At 57.8% G+C, this 12,627-nt stretch overlaps 1 protein-coding gene across 3 annotated transcripts; it reads right to left on the bottom strand.

The window, feature by feature from the left end:
• Nucleotides 1–1,354: 1,354 nt before the first annotated feature.
• On the bottom strand, nt 1,355–6,641 carry CAPG (capping actin protein, gelsolin like). Of its 3 annotated transcripts, none has more exons than XM_056362854.1 (10): nt 6,506–6,641; nt 4,523–4,591; nt 4,283–4,455; nt 4,054–4,208; nt 3,440–3,607; nt 2,613–2,762; nt 2,428–2,520; nt 1,847–1,979; nt 1,681–1,769; nt 1,355–1,588 (listed from the first exon to the last, which is right to left on the bottom strand). In XM_056362854.1, exons 2-10 carry the CDS (start codon nt 4,543–4,545, stop codon nt 1,523–1,525), a joined length of 1,050 nt encoding a protein of 349 aa, XP_056218829.1. In that variant the 5' UTR covers nt 4,546–4,591; nt 6,506–6,641; the 3' UTR covers nt 1,355–1,522. The 3 variants fall into 3 exon arrangements, with proteins under 3 accessions (XP_056218829.1, XP_056218831.1, XP_056218830.1); XM_056362856.1 differs by lacking the exon at nt 6,506–6,641 and adding an exon at nt 6,025–6,258; XM_056362855.1 differs by lacking the exon at nt 6,506–6,641 and adding an exon at nt 6,050–6,258.
• Between the last annotated feature and the right edge of the window lie 5,986 nt (nt 6,642–12,627).

Genomic DNA, 12,627 nt, shown 5'->3' with positions numbered 1-12,627 from the left:
GTCAGGGATAATTGGATAAATAATTAGCCCCAGCGCTCATTATTTGAGTCTAATGAGGGAGGGAGGTTTGGTCAGGAAAGCAGCCGGAGGCAGTGGCTGGCAGAAATGAGCAGCAGTGATGGGGGTCCTGCATGTAGAGGGGCTTTAGGGGTGTTCTTGGGGACGTGAGGACATCAGGGATGGCAGGGGGGGATGACATCAGGGACACATGGGCATGGAGGCTGCAGGGACACCAGGATGAGGGGACCTTGGTGGGGCAGGGACACTGAGGATGTGGAGACAAGAGGGACTTGGGGACATGGGTGATTTGGGGACGTGGGGTCCCCAGGGATGTGGGGACCCAGGGCTGGCAGCCAGGTGGGTGCCACAGGCCATCTCCCACCTTTTCCAACTGTGTGGGGGTTGGGTACTCATGCAAGAATGAGCGCTCCCCTGTCACCACAGCAGGGGGTGTCACCCCAGGGGGCAGAGGTCTGGTGCACTCATGACACAGGTGGCCCTGCAGGATGCCATATGGGGTGGCATCACGCTGGGGTGCTGGGGACATCTTCCTGCTGCTGCCACGGCCCCTGCACTGCCATAGCCCTGCACTGTCTGTGTCCTCTCGTGTCCCCCCACCCCCAGGGCTGGCACAGCACCCAGAGCAGCACGACGTAGGACTCGGCATTCCTTTATTCTCCAGAGCCTGGGTGCAGGATGGGGGAAATGTGGATGCAGGGGTGGGGTGGGCATGGAAATGGTGTAGGCACAGAGGTGGGGTGGGCAGGAAGATGATGTGGGCATGGGGACAGCATGGGCATGGAGACGATGGGGTGCAGGTGGCACAGCACGGGCATGGGGTGGTGCGGGCATGAGCAGAAAGGTGGTGAGGGCGTGCAGGTGGCAGAGGCATGGCAGCAGTGAGGGTGGGGGGGCTTGGCACAGGGTCACTGTGGGCATGGCATGGGCTTGGGGTGGGATGGGGAAGGGAATGACAGGGCATGGGGTGAGCAAAGGCACGGGGGTAGGATGGCACAGGGCCGGAGATGGTGTGGGCTTGGGCATGGCATGGGCATAGGGTGGGCAAAGGCATGGGGATGGGGCTGGGATGGGGCTGGGATGGTATGGGGGTGGAGATGGGATGGGGATGGCAGGGGGATGGAGATGGGATGGCATGGGGGGGGCTGTGATGGAGATGGGATGGCATGGGGATGGCAGGGGGATGGAGATGGGATGGCATGGGGCTGGGATGGCAGGGGGATGGAGATGGGATGGCATGGGGGGGCTGTGATGGAGATGGGATGGCATGGGGATGGCAGGGGGATGGAGATGGGATGGCATGGGGATGGCAGGGGGATGGAGATGGGATGGCATGGGGGGGGCTGTGATGGAGATGGGATGGCAGGGGGATGGCAGGGGGATGGAGATGGGATGGTCACAGGGACAGCTGAGCAGGGTGCAGGTGCTGGCAGGGAGCTGGCACAGCCGGCATATGCCTGGTGACGCTCTGGGCTGGGCGCTGGCCCTGTGGCCACCTACTCCCTCACTTCCAGCTGGTGAAGAACTGCTTGAAGAGGGGCGTCTCGTGGCCCTGCGGCAGGATTTCCACCTGCCAGGACAGGTACAGGGAGGGGATGGGGACCAGGATGGGGTGACATCATCCATGCCAGCGCCCGGGCACCCCTCGCCGCCTGCACCCACCTGTGTCCGGGGTGAGTGACCCATGCGGGTGATGACCTCCTCGGCCACCTTCAGGGCCGCCTGGCGCTCCTGCTCATTGGCCTTGCGCCCTGTGGATGGGGACATCAGAGCCATGCTGGGGGTGGCCCCGGTCCCCCCATCCCCCCCCGACCCTGTCCCCAGGCACCTTTCCAGACGTAGACCTTCCCTCCGGCGCTGTCGTCCAGCACGAAGCAGTCATCGGAGCAGAGCAGGCTCTGGCTGAAGGGGCTGCTTGTGGCCACCTGGCTCAGGTCCATGCGCCCTGTCATGTCTGACACCTGCCCGTGGCCAGGACGTCACGTCACTGCACGGCTACCCTGGGGTCCCTCAGCTGTGCCCAGCCCTGCGTCCTCCCACACGGCCACTGCAGCATTCCCCATCTGTGCCCTGCCACAGGGCCACCACAGTGTCCCCTGGCCATGCCCAGCCCCCTATACCCCCTGAGGCCACCGTGCTGTCCCCTGGCCATGCCTAGCTCCATGTGGCTTTCCTAGGGCCACCGTAGTGTCCCCCAGCCATGCCCAGCCCCATATAATCCCTGGGGCCACCACAGTGTCCCGAGCCATATCCAGCTCCATGTCCCCCCCTGGGGCTACCGCAGGATCCCGCAGCCATGCCCAGCAACAAGGCCACCCTGATGTCCCCTGGCCATGCCCCGTGACCGCCATGGTGATACTCAGCTATGTCCAGCCCTGGTGCCACCATGGTGCCCCACAATGGCCTTGCCTTGTAGAGGACAGCTGCCCCCGCGTTTCTTTGGTCGGCCACAACGTCCTCCTCAGGGCTGCCCTCCTGCAAGGTGGGCTTGGGGCCCAGCACCTGCAGGTGAAGAGATGGGGTATCACGGACCCAGCCCAGGGTCACTCGGGTCCCCTTCTCCTCCCGGCGGAGATGTCCGGGCCCCAACACACCTGGAGCATCTCAGGTGGCTCCTCGCCATCCACCACGATCTCCAGGCGAGCCTTGCCACCACGCTCACCATCCCGGATGGCCATGGCCAGCTCCTGCGCCTTGCTGCGCTCCAGGATGTTGCACCTGGCCCCGCACCAGACAAAGAGGGTCTGGGGACAAGGAGAGGGACAATGGTGATGAAGCCATCCTGTGGTGGCCCGCAACCCAACTCACCCGGGCTGAGGGTGAAGGAGTCACTGGCGTTGAAGGTGGCCCAGGGAGATGCCCCAACAGGCACATGGACACCGCAACAGACGGACACCCAGACAGGCAGACAAGACACCCAGATGGATAAATGGCTGCCCCAATGGACGAATGGACACCCGGAGGGACAGGCAGATACTCCAACAATCAAACACACCTATAGATAGGGGGGACACCCCAAATTGATTGATGGGCACCCCAAGAGGCAGATGTCTCCAGGGACAGACACCCCTGTGGATAAACAGGTGGCCACCTGGAAGGACAGAGGAGCAACCCAGCAGCCTGGCACTCAGAAGGACAGACAGACAGCCCTGCCAACAGACACCCAGAAAACCCGGCAGCCATCCCTATGCGTGGACGGAGGCTTTGACAGACAGACGGACACCCCAACAGATGGACACCCTGAAGGACAAACAGCCAGCCCTACAGATGGATAGTGCAGAGGGACACCCGAAGGAGCTGGTGGACACCCCAGAGGACAGATGGACACCACAAAGGACATGTTGCACTTTGCCCTGCACCAGGTGAGAAGTGTCTGGGGGACAGAGGGAGGGACAGCAGTGACAGGGCCACCCCTGCCCACCTCGCCCAGGTCAAGGATGAAGCAGTCGCCGGTGTTGAAGCTGGCCCAGCTCAGGTCCTGCTCGCTTGCCCGAATGTTCTTCTTGCCCTTCACCTGGTAGAGTTTGCACACGGGGCCGGCACCAGCGCTGGGGCGGGTGGGCTTGAACGCTGAGTCCACACCTCCCTCCTGCTGGCACGGGGGTGCTGAGCACCTGGCACGGTGTCCAGCACCCAGTGGGGAAGACAAGCACTGGGGATGGATACTGAGCACCCAGAGGTGATGCTGAGCACCCACCAGGCAGGCTGAGCACCCAGCAGAGATACTGAGCACCCAGAGGTGATGCTGAGCACACAGTAGAGCTGTTGAACAACCAGCAAGGATGCTGAGCACCCATCAGGGATGCTGAGCACCCAACGTGGAGGCTGAGTGCCTACTGGGGATGCCCAGCACCCACAGAGGGTCTCACATGCTCAGTGGGGAATAAGCAAGGTGGGGAGGGTGCTGAGTACTCAGTGGAGATGCTGAGCACCCACTTGGGATGCCAAGAGCCTGGCTGGGATGCTGAGGGCTCAGCGGGGTGCTGAGCACTGGGGGCACCCCAAGCCTCCACTGGGGAGGCCCAGCACCCGTACCTGATAGGTGATGCCACACGGGAAGTACTCCATGAAGACGTCGGACTCGTTGCCCTGTACCTCGCGGTGCGTCACGGGGCGCTCACCCAGCAGCGCGTTCAGCTGGGTGGAGAGGAGGGCACAGGCGCCCTGCTCGTCCCGCGAGGAGTCCCGGCCTGTGGCAGCGGGCCAGCACTGAGCCCCCTGCTCCCACCCCTGCCCCCCCTCCCCTCACCCCACCAGGGCTCACCCATCCAGAGGTGGAGGTGGGCTCGCTCGTCCGGCCCGTTGTGCAGCACCAGGTAGGCGTCCCCCGAGAAGAAGGTGCCCCATGTTGCTTTGGGGACCTCCACCGGCCGCAGCTTCTCCACCCGCCAGATGTGCAGCCCTGGGCGGGTGGCGTCGGAGCCGAAGGGGGAACCGCTGTGGGGTGAGGGGGGGGCGTGAGCTGGGGGGGCGGGGGGGGGGTCAGGGGGCGAGGGAGTGGTACCTTTTGGGGAGCGCAGTGTACATGGCGTCAGGGAGGTGGTGATATCGGAGGTGGGTGGATACCACAGACCTGTGGGTGGAGGGACGCTGTGAGATGGACAGCACAAGGGACGGAGAGCCAGGAGGTCAAAGACCAACAGGGAGATGGACGCCCCAACAGACACTGAGAGGGACAGAGAGACACCCCAACAGACACCCAGAAGGAGAAGCAGACACCCCAATGGACAGATCAACACCCAGAAGGACAGACAGATGCCCCGGCAACCATCCAGGACAGATGGACACCCTGATGATGCCCCAATGGACACCCAGAAGGACAGATGGACACCCCAGCAGACACCCAGAAGGACAGATGGACACCCTGATGGAAATGAACATTCCAACAGGCAGACAGACACTCCAACAGACACCCAGAAGGACAGATGGACAACCCTGACAGGGAGATGAACACCCCAATAGACAGATGGACACCCAGGAGGATGGACAGACACCCCTATGCACAAACAGATGCCCCTATGGGTAGGGGGACACCCCAATAAATGGACCTCCAGGAAGACAAATGCCCCAATGGCCAGTTGCACCCTGACATAGAGCGGGACACTCAGAAGGACAGACAGACGCCCCTACAGACAGACAGGCACCCTGACAGCTAGGCTGACATCTGGAAGGACAGACAGACACCCCAACAGCCAGCCAGCCAGCCCGGGGGGGGGGGGGGGGGGAAGCCCCAAGACAGACAGATGGACACCCCGAAGGACCCCTGGCTGGACAGACAGACACCCCCCTGCAATGGACAGACAGTGACACAGCCGGACAGACGGACACCCCAACAGACACCCCCATCTGACGGACAGACAGTGACACAGCCGGACAGACGGGCACCCCAACAGACACCCCCATCTGATGGACAGTGACACAGCCGGACAGACGGACACCCCAACAGACACCCCCATCTGACGGACAGACAGTGACACAGCCGGACAGACGGACACCCCAACAGACACCCCCATCTGACGGACAGACAGTGACACAGCCGGACAGACGGGCACCCCAACAGACACCCCCATCTGACGGACAGACAGTGACACAGCCGGACAGACGGACACCCCAACAGACACCCCCATCTGACGGACAGACAGTGACACAGCCGGACAGACGGGCACCCCAACAGACACCCCCATCTGACGGACAGTGACACAGCCGGACAGACGGGCACCCCAACAGACACCCCCATCTGACGGACAGACAGTGACACAGCCGGACAGACGGACACCCCAACAGACACCCCCATCTGACGGACAGACAGTGACACAGCCGGACAGACGGGCACCCCAACAGACACCCCCATCTGACGGACAGACAGTGACACAGCCGGACAGACGGGCACCCCAACAGACACCCCCATCTGACGGACAGACAGTGACACAGCCGGACAGACGGACACCCCAACAGACACCCCCATCTGACGGACAGACAGTGACACAGCCGGACAGCCAGGCGGACCCCCGGTGGGCGCACAGCCCCTCACTCAGGCGGGCGCAGCGGGCGGTGGCAGGACGGACGGACACCCCGACGGCCGGGAGGCTCCTGCCAGCCACAGGCACGCGGAAGGCAGCGGTGACTCAGGCGCAGGAAGGGTGGGGATGTCACCCAGCATCATCGTCACCAGGAAAACTCCCCACAGCGGGAGCGGCTCAGCACGGGGCTGACGGGGGGGGCACCGGGGGTCCCGTCCCCCCCCCACCCCGAGCCACGCGAGGGTGTGCGCTATGGACAATAAGACACTTGCAGATTCAGAAGACATTGCGTATTAATTGTCACTCACGCAGGGACCAGTGACACAATTCTCGCCCCACACAAACCAGCGGTGCCTGCACACAGTACCACCCCGTGTGCCCCCCGGCGGATTTGCCCTCTCTGGGGGGCTCCTGGGGTCGGAGGGCGCCATCCCCCCCCCCGCCCCCCCCCCCCCCCCCCCAGTTACCTTTGTCCCGCTTTCAGCCAACTTTCTGTTCATGTCTGTGGGCTGCAAGCCCTTATCGCCCATCTCCTCCTGCGCTTTTTTTCTTAGATCAGCATCGAGACAGAAGCTTGTCATCAGCAGGTCTGTGTTTCCTGCCCCCGCAGAGGCGGCCCCCCTTAATTAGAAGTCCCTTCATTCATCGGTTGTGACAACTCTATAGGGTCAGCTTGACCTAAGTTTTGTGCACGTAAGTGCTTAACCAGAAACACTAAATCAGAGTTTAGCACTAGATCATAACTCCATAATTTGGGAGTTTAGACAATTCCCTCCCTTTGGGACTTATGTGCTATATGAATATCAATATATATTCATATATGAATGTCATGTATATTCATATATGAAATAAGTCCCACTCTCTCTGAACTTCTTTCAGTTGCAGCGATACAACACTTCACCATACAGTGTCGTATGATGTACAGGCAAATATAACGATCACGAGTACGATAATTACAATTAACTTCTTGATCTGTAGGTGTAGATCAGGAAACCAGGAGGTTAGCCAATTCCAAACTTTCTGAAGTCCCTAGGAGGTGTCATCTTTGTGGACCTCATGCAAGATTTTAGTATGTTTCTAAAACTCTTGGAAGTCGGTAGAATTATGTCACTTTGACACATGTACACACAACAACTAGTATTAACACTAGGGCAAATGCTGCCTTGAGGTGCCCACAGCATACCTGATGCCAGCCTGTTTTGCAGAGCTATTTCTGCAACGCCTTCCTGCGAAGCCCCCGTGGCACCCGCAGCATTGCTGGCTGTCCCTTCCGTTACTGCCTATACCTTTATCACTGCCTTCCCCAGCTCAGCAACCCCCAGCCAAGGACTAGAGCACCCAGCAAAAGCACAGCATCGAGTGGGTCTGTCTATAACGGGTTTTAATCCTGCCTGTAGAGGAAGGCAGGCAGTGGGTTGATTGACACGGGTGATGTGCAGCTGTAGCTTGCTCCCACTAAGTGGTTAAATAGCCCTGAGGCTGGTGGGAGGGGGTGCTGGTGCTCTGACCTCTGAAGGAAGGAGATGCAGCACAGACAGTAGAATCTGACCGATGGTAAGAGCCTTGTTGCAGCCTACTGGTTTGTTGTGCTGCAACACCTGCCTATAGCTCTGTGGGTAGGTCCTTAACCACAGATTATTATCAAATTTCTCAGCTATAGTCATATTGGGAAGAGCCACCCCCAATGTGCAGGTGCCTGAGCCTCTTGGTGGTGAAGCTTTTCGTGCTACGCTGCCGCAAACCCAGTGCCACCAGTCCCCAGTGGAACATTCCAGTACTTTCTTGCAGTTAATTCTGGAGGGGTTCATCAGACCAGACACAATGCAGGTGGTGCCCCACAGACCCCAGTTCCTCTTGTGCGTGTCACACGCATCGCAGCGGGTGAGTGGGGTTTCCATACTGTCCAAGTTCAGAGGGCAGTCTCGTTCCGATTAGCGCAGTTTGGTCTTGCCCACAAGTTACTCCAATTAGTCCTGAATGGAATGGGGACACCAGCTAGAGGAATTCCTCTGTGAGTGCACCCAGGGAAATGGGTACAGGCCCAACAATCAGTCCTATGAACAACCACCATCGATTTTTCCACCATTTTCAAATGAGTGTTCTGTGTCCATGAGGCCTCCTGATCCCACCGAATTTGAGAATTTATCGCACCATATTGCAGTAACAGGCAAAATTCTATACATCTGTATAACGTTTAAACAAGTATCTACAAAGAAAACATGCTAATATTAAAGAGACAGTTAAACTCAGACCTCCCTGTTATACAATCCGGTCCTACAGAGGGGCTTGTTTCAGTCCAAGAACGGTTCATTAAAATCTCTTGATTTTTAGTTTCAAGAGGAGCCATCTTTCAATTTCCACTTTACTTCAGAACTCTTAATCCTGGTGTAACGGATCCAAGAATCAATTCCTTTAAGTTCACTGCAGTACTAGTTGCCAGCATTACTAAATACGGTCCTTTCCGCCGCTCCTTCAACGGCTCGGCATGCTGCAACACTGGTAAGATGACAGGTCTTACGAAACCCTTGTATTAACGTTAAAATTAAGCTTTCACCTCCATCTGCACGGCTGTTTGTGCTGCCTGTTAGTATAGCAAGAGACTCAACCCAGAACTTTATGATTCTCGAGTTCGCTTCAAGCATAAAGGCCCTCCTGGCTTGACAGTCCATTCTGGCGGTATGGTGGTCCCTGTGATGTATCCACGGAGCGACTCCTTCAAGCTTGGCAGTGTGTAGGTGGTGAGTAAAATCTGGAGAGGACCTTTCCACTTCTCTTTGAGCAGTTTATCTGACCACACTCTCAGATACACCCAGTCTCTGGGTCGGTCTTGACTTGATGTGGAGGCATGTCCAGGAATAAAGGTGTGCTCACGGTGACGTACCATCCTTCTTGGGTTTTGGTTGCCTTTAGTAAATGAGCCAATGGCTCGTCTTCTGGTGTATGCTGTGAGCTCTTAGGTCCTAACTTCTGGATTTTTTCTGGCAGGACTAGCAATCCTTGCCTTTCAGCTGCTTCTTTCGCTGCTTTACCTGCCATTCGGTTTCCTAGATGCACTGGACTATCTACAGATGTATGCGCTTTACAATGTTAAATTGCCACCGATCCAGGAAAATGGATCACCTGTAAGAGTTGTTGGATCACTGGCCCGTATTTGACTGGGAATCCTTGAGAGATTGAGAGTTCTCTTTCTTTCCAAATGCCCCATGAGCACAGACCACTCCATCGGTGAATTTTGAACCTGTCCATACATTAACAGGGTTATCTTTTGACAATTCCAATGCTCTCAATCAGGCTATGAGCTCCGCCTTTTGGGCTGATGGGTCAGATGATAGGGCTTTGGCTTCTAGTATTTTCCACACAAGGCTGCTACCATCTACAGACAAGTGCCAGACAGTGTTCCCTGTTGGCGTCTCTTTCAAGTCCACCGGGCTAGAGCAAACCTGTTCCATCGTTTGCAAACCATCACAAGTGAGTTCTTCATTTCCACTAGGCTCAGCAGCAAGGGCAGCTGCGGGATTCAGGGTTGTGGTCACTTTCAGTTCCACATTGTCTTGTTCCAAAAGGACGGCTTGATTCTTTAGCATTCTGCTTGGTGACAGCCAGTGCCCTCCTTTCTGTTCCAGCACCGCCGTACCTGCGTGGGGGGCAAGTATGGAGGGTTTTGGCTCGTGTGTCGGTTCGGGGGTCTCTTGGCTCAGTAGCTCTGTAGCTGCTGCTGCTTGGAGATGGGCTGGCCGTTGTCTGCTGGCATTGCCCAGGTGTTTGGAAAAGTACCTGCGCATCTTTTCCATGTCCCCAGTCTCTGGGCCAGCGCTCCTAAGGCAACGTGCGATCTTTCATGCACCAATAGTTCAAACGGGTTTTCTAGATTTCGGGACGCCTCGAGCTGGAGCACTCACGAAAGTCCGTTGCAATTTAGAAAACGCATCTCTGCACCCCAGAGTCCAGACAAGAAGTTTTCTGCTTCCTCCTGCAGCTTCCTAGGAGAGTTTGGCAATGAGTCTGAAATTCATTATCCATAAGCGACACCGCCCGGCCATCCCGAGGAATGCTCCAAGCTCTTTGATTCCGAGACTCCGCTGGCCCTTGGGAAACTGTAAATCCCCAACACGTTACTTCTTCGTGGGTGAGCGGTGCCTTTTTCCGGGATACTTGGTACCCCCCTAGCCCCCAAAAGTTTAGGAGATCTGTCATCAATGGTATAGAATCTTCCATATAGCTGGTTGCTAGCAGTATGTCATCTACACAGTGCAGCACGGTGACATTTTCACACACCTTTTGCCAGCTTTCCAGATCTTTGGCCAATTGATTTCCAAAGATTGTAGGACTATCTTTAAATCCTTGTGGCAATACAGTCCAGCACACGTGGGTTTTTCTACCAGTCTCAGGGCTTTCCCATTCCAAAGCAAACAATTCTTGACTCACAGCGTTGAGTGGAAGGCAAAAGATCACAACTTTTAATTCTAACCTAGAAAATCATTTATCTGTCCCCTTCAGGGTGGTCAGGAGGGGGTACGGGTTTGCTGCCCCTGGGTGGACATCTTGCACAATCTGATTTATAGCTCTTGTATCTTAGACCATTCTAGATTCTTCTGAATTTGGCTTCCTGACTGGCAATACTGGAGTTATATTCTGATTGGCATTCCCTTAGTAACCCCAAATTTATGAATTGTTCCATTAATGGCTCTAGTCTAATGACTTCTAGTTTAATTGGGTACTGCTTTTGCCTTACTGGTTTGGTGTTTGGCTTCAACTGGATGAAAATACTCCGGTGTGTGCTTGGGGTCCTCACGGCTCCTCCGACCCATGGAGATCCCAGAAAGCAGGTCCCACCTGGGGCACTCAATTCTGTTACAGAAAACTGTCACCAGGAAAGCTCCCACAGCGGGGGCAGCCCAGCACGGGGGCAACAGGCCATTGCGGTGCGGGGCATGGAGGGGTCCCCCCACCGCGCACCCCGAGCCACTCGGGGGTACATGCTATGGACAATAAGACATTTGCATATTCAGAAGGCATCGCGTATTAATTGTCACTCACGCAGGCAGTGACACATTTCTCGCCTCACACAAACCAGCGGCGCCCCCAGACAGCACCGCTGGAGGGTTGTACCACCCCGTGTGCCCCCCGGCCGGTTTGCCTGCTCTGGGGGGCTCCTGGGGTCGGAGGGCGCCATCCCCCTCCCCCGTTACCTTGGTCCCGCTTTCAGGCAGCTCCGGGTGGGCTGCGCCCCCAGCAGCCTGTCTCCTCCCGCGGCCGGTGCTGGGGGCTCCTCGCTGCACAACCCGGCTGACGAGGTGTCTCTCAGCATCCCCAAGGCCGCCCCCCTTAATTAGAAGTCCCTTCGTTCATCAGTTTTGATGACTCTAGAGGGTCAGCTTGATCTAGATGTTGTACACAGGTTTGTTTAATGTACGGCTGAACAGTAAAGCAGAGTTTAGCGCTGAATCAGGGGTCGGTAGTTCGGGAGTTCAGGCAGGGCTGAGCGGAGGGGGGTGGTTCGGGGGGGTGGGGGTGGGGTACAAGGGGTGTCCCGAATTGCCAAATCCCGTAGCCTCAAAGAGGGGAAACGACATCAAATGTTTAATAAAACAAAATGTATTGCTAGAAGTTTGAGACAATTGAAACGAACTAGCTGTTAATGGTTAATTCAAGATTTATTTTTGTGTATCCTGCTTTGTCGAGCTTCGAGGAGCGCTGATAAATCCTTTGTCTCCAAGAGCGACCCTGGAGGAGGCTCCCCACGGCGAGCGGAGCTGCCCGGGAGGGTGGGTTCGGCAAACCCGGGGGAAACAGAACTGGTGGGGATGGCACCCTCCGACCCCAGGAGCCCCCCAGAGAGGGCAAACCCACCGAGGGGCACACGGGGTGCTACAAACCTCCAGCGGTGCTGCCCGGGGGTGCTGGGTGAGAAACGTGTCACCGGTCCCGTGCGCAAGTGACAATTAATAGGTGATGCCTTCTGAATATGAAAATGTCTTATTGTTGTCCGTAGTGTGTACCCTCGCGTGGCTCGGGGTGCACGGTGGGGGGACCCCCCATGCGCCTGCCGCATGTGGGGACCTTTCCTGGTGACAGTTGATGATGGGGGGAGCTGTACTGGGGGAGTCGTACAGGATCCGGGCACTGTGCTGGGAGTGGAGCTGGAAGTGGGGGGCACTACTGGGGGCTGCATGGGTGGAGCACACAGGGGGTGGGCTGCAGCAGAGGCTCACTGAGAGGCACTGAGAGGCACATGGCTGGGACCTCCCCCCCCCCCCCCCCCCCCCCCCCCCATCTCCCCACAGGCCCCAGCCACAGCATTGCTGGGAAGTGACTCACAGCTGGGGGGGGGGCACGTGTGTGACGAGTGTGGGCGGCCTGAGCCCGCCACGTGGCCCCACCGGCCTCCACGCAGCCCAGGGAGCCTGCTGGGCCGGGGCGGTGGGGGGCAGCCGCTGCACCCCCTCAGTGCTTTGGGTGGCACGCTGAGGGGTGCGCACCCCATCCTGCCCCCCAGCCCCGGGGAGCTGGGGGGGGGCACGTGTGTGCAGCGCGTGTGCAATGTGCATGCTGTGCCGTGTGCTGCATCCCACGTGCAGTGGGTGCGTGG

This window comes from Falco biarmicus, chromosome 18, assembly GCF_023638135.1.
Source record: "Falco biarmicus isolate bFalBia1 chromosome 18, bFalBia1.pri, whole genome shotgun sequence".
NCBI classification, from domain to species: Eukaryota; Metazoa; Chordata; class Aves; order Falconiformes; family Falconidae; genus Falco; species Falco biarmicus.
Note: the sequence above shows the minus strand (reverse complement) of the source record. Positions and strands in the feature narration are given on the sequence as shown.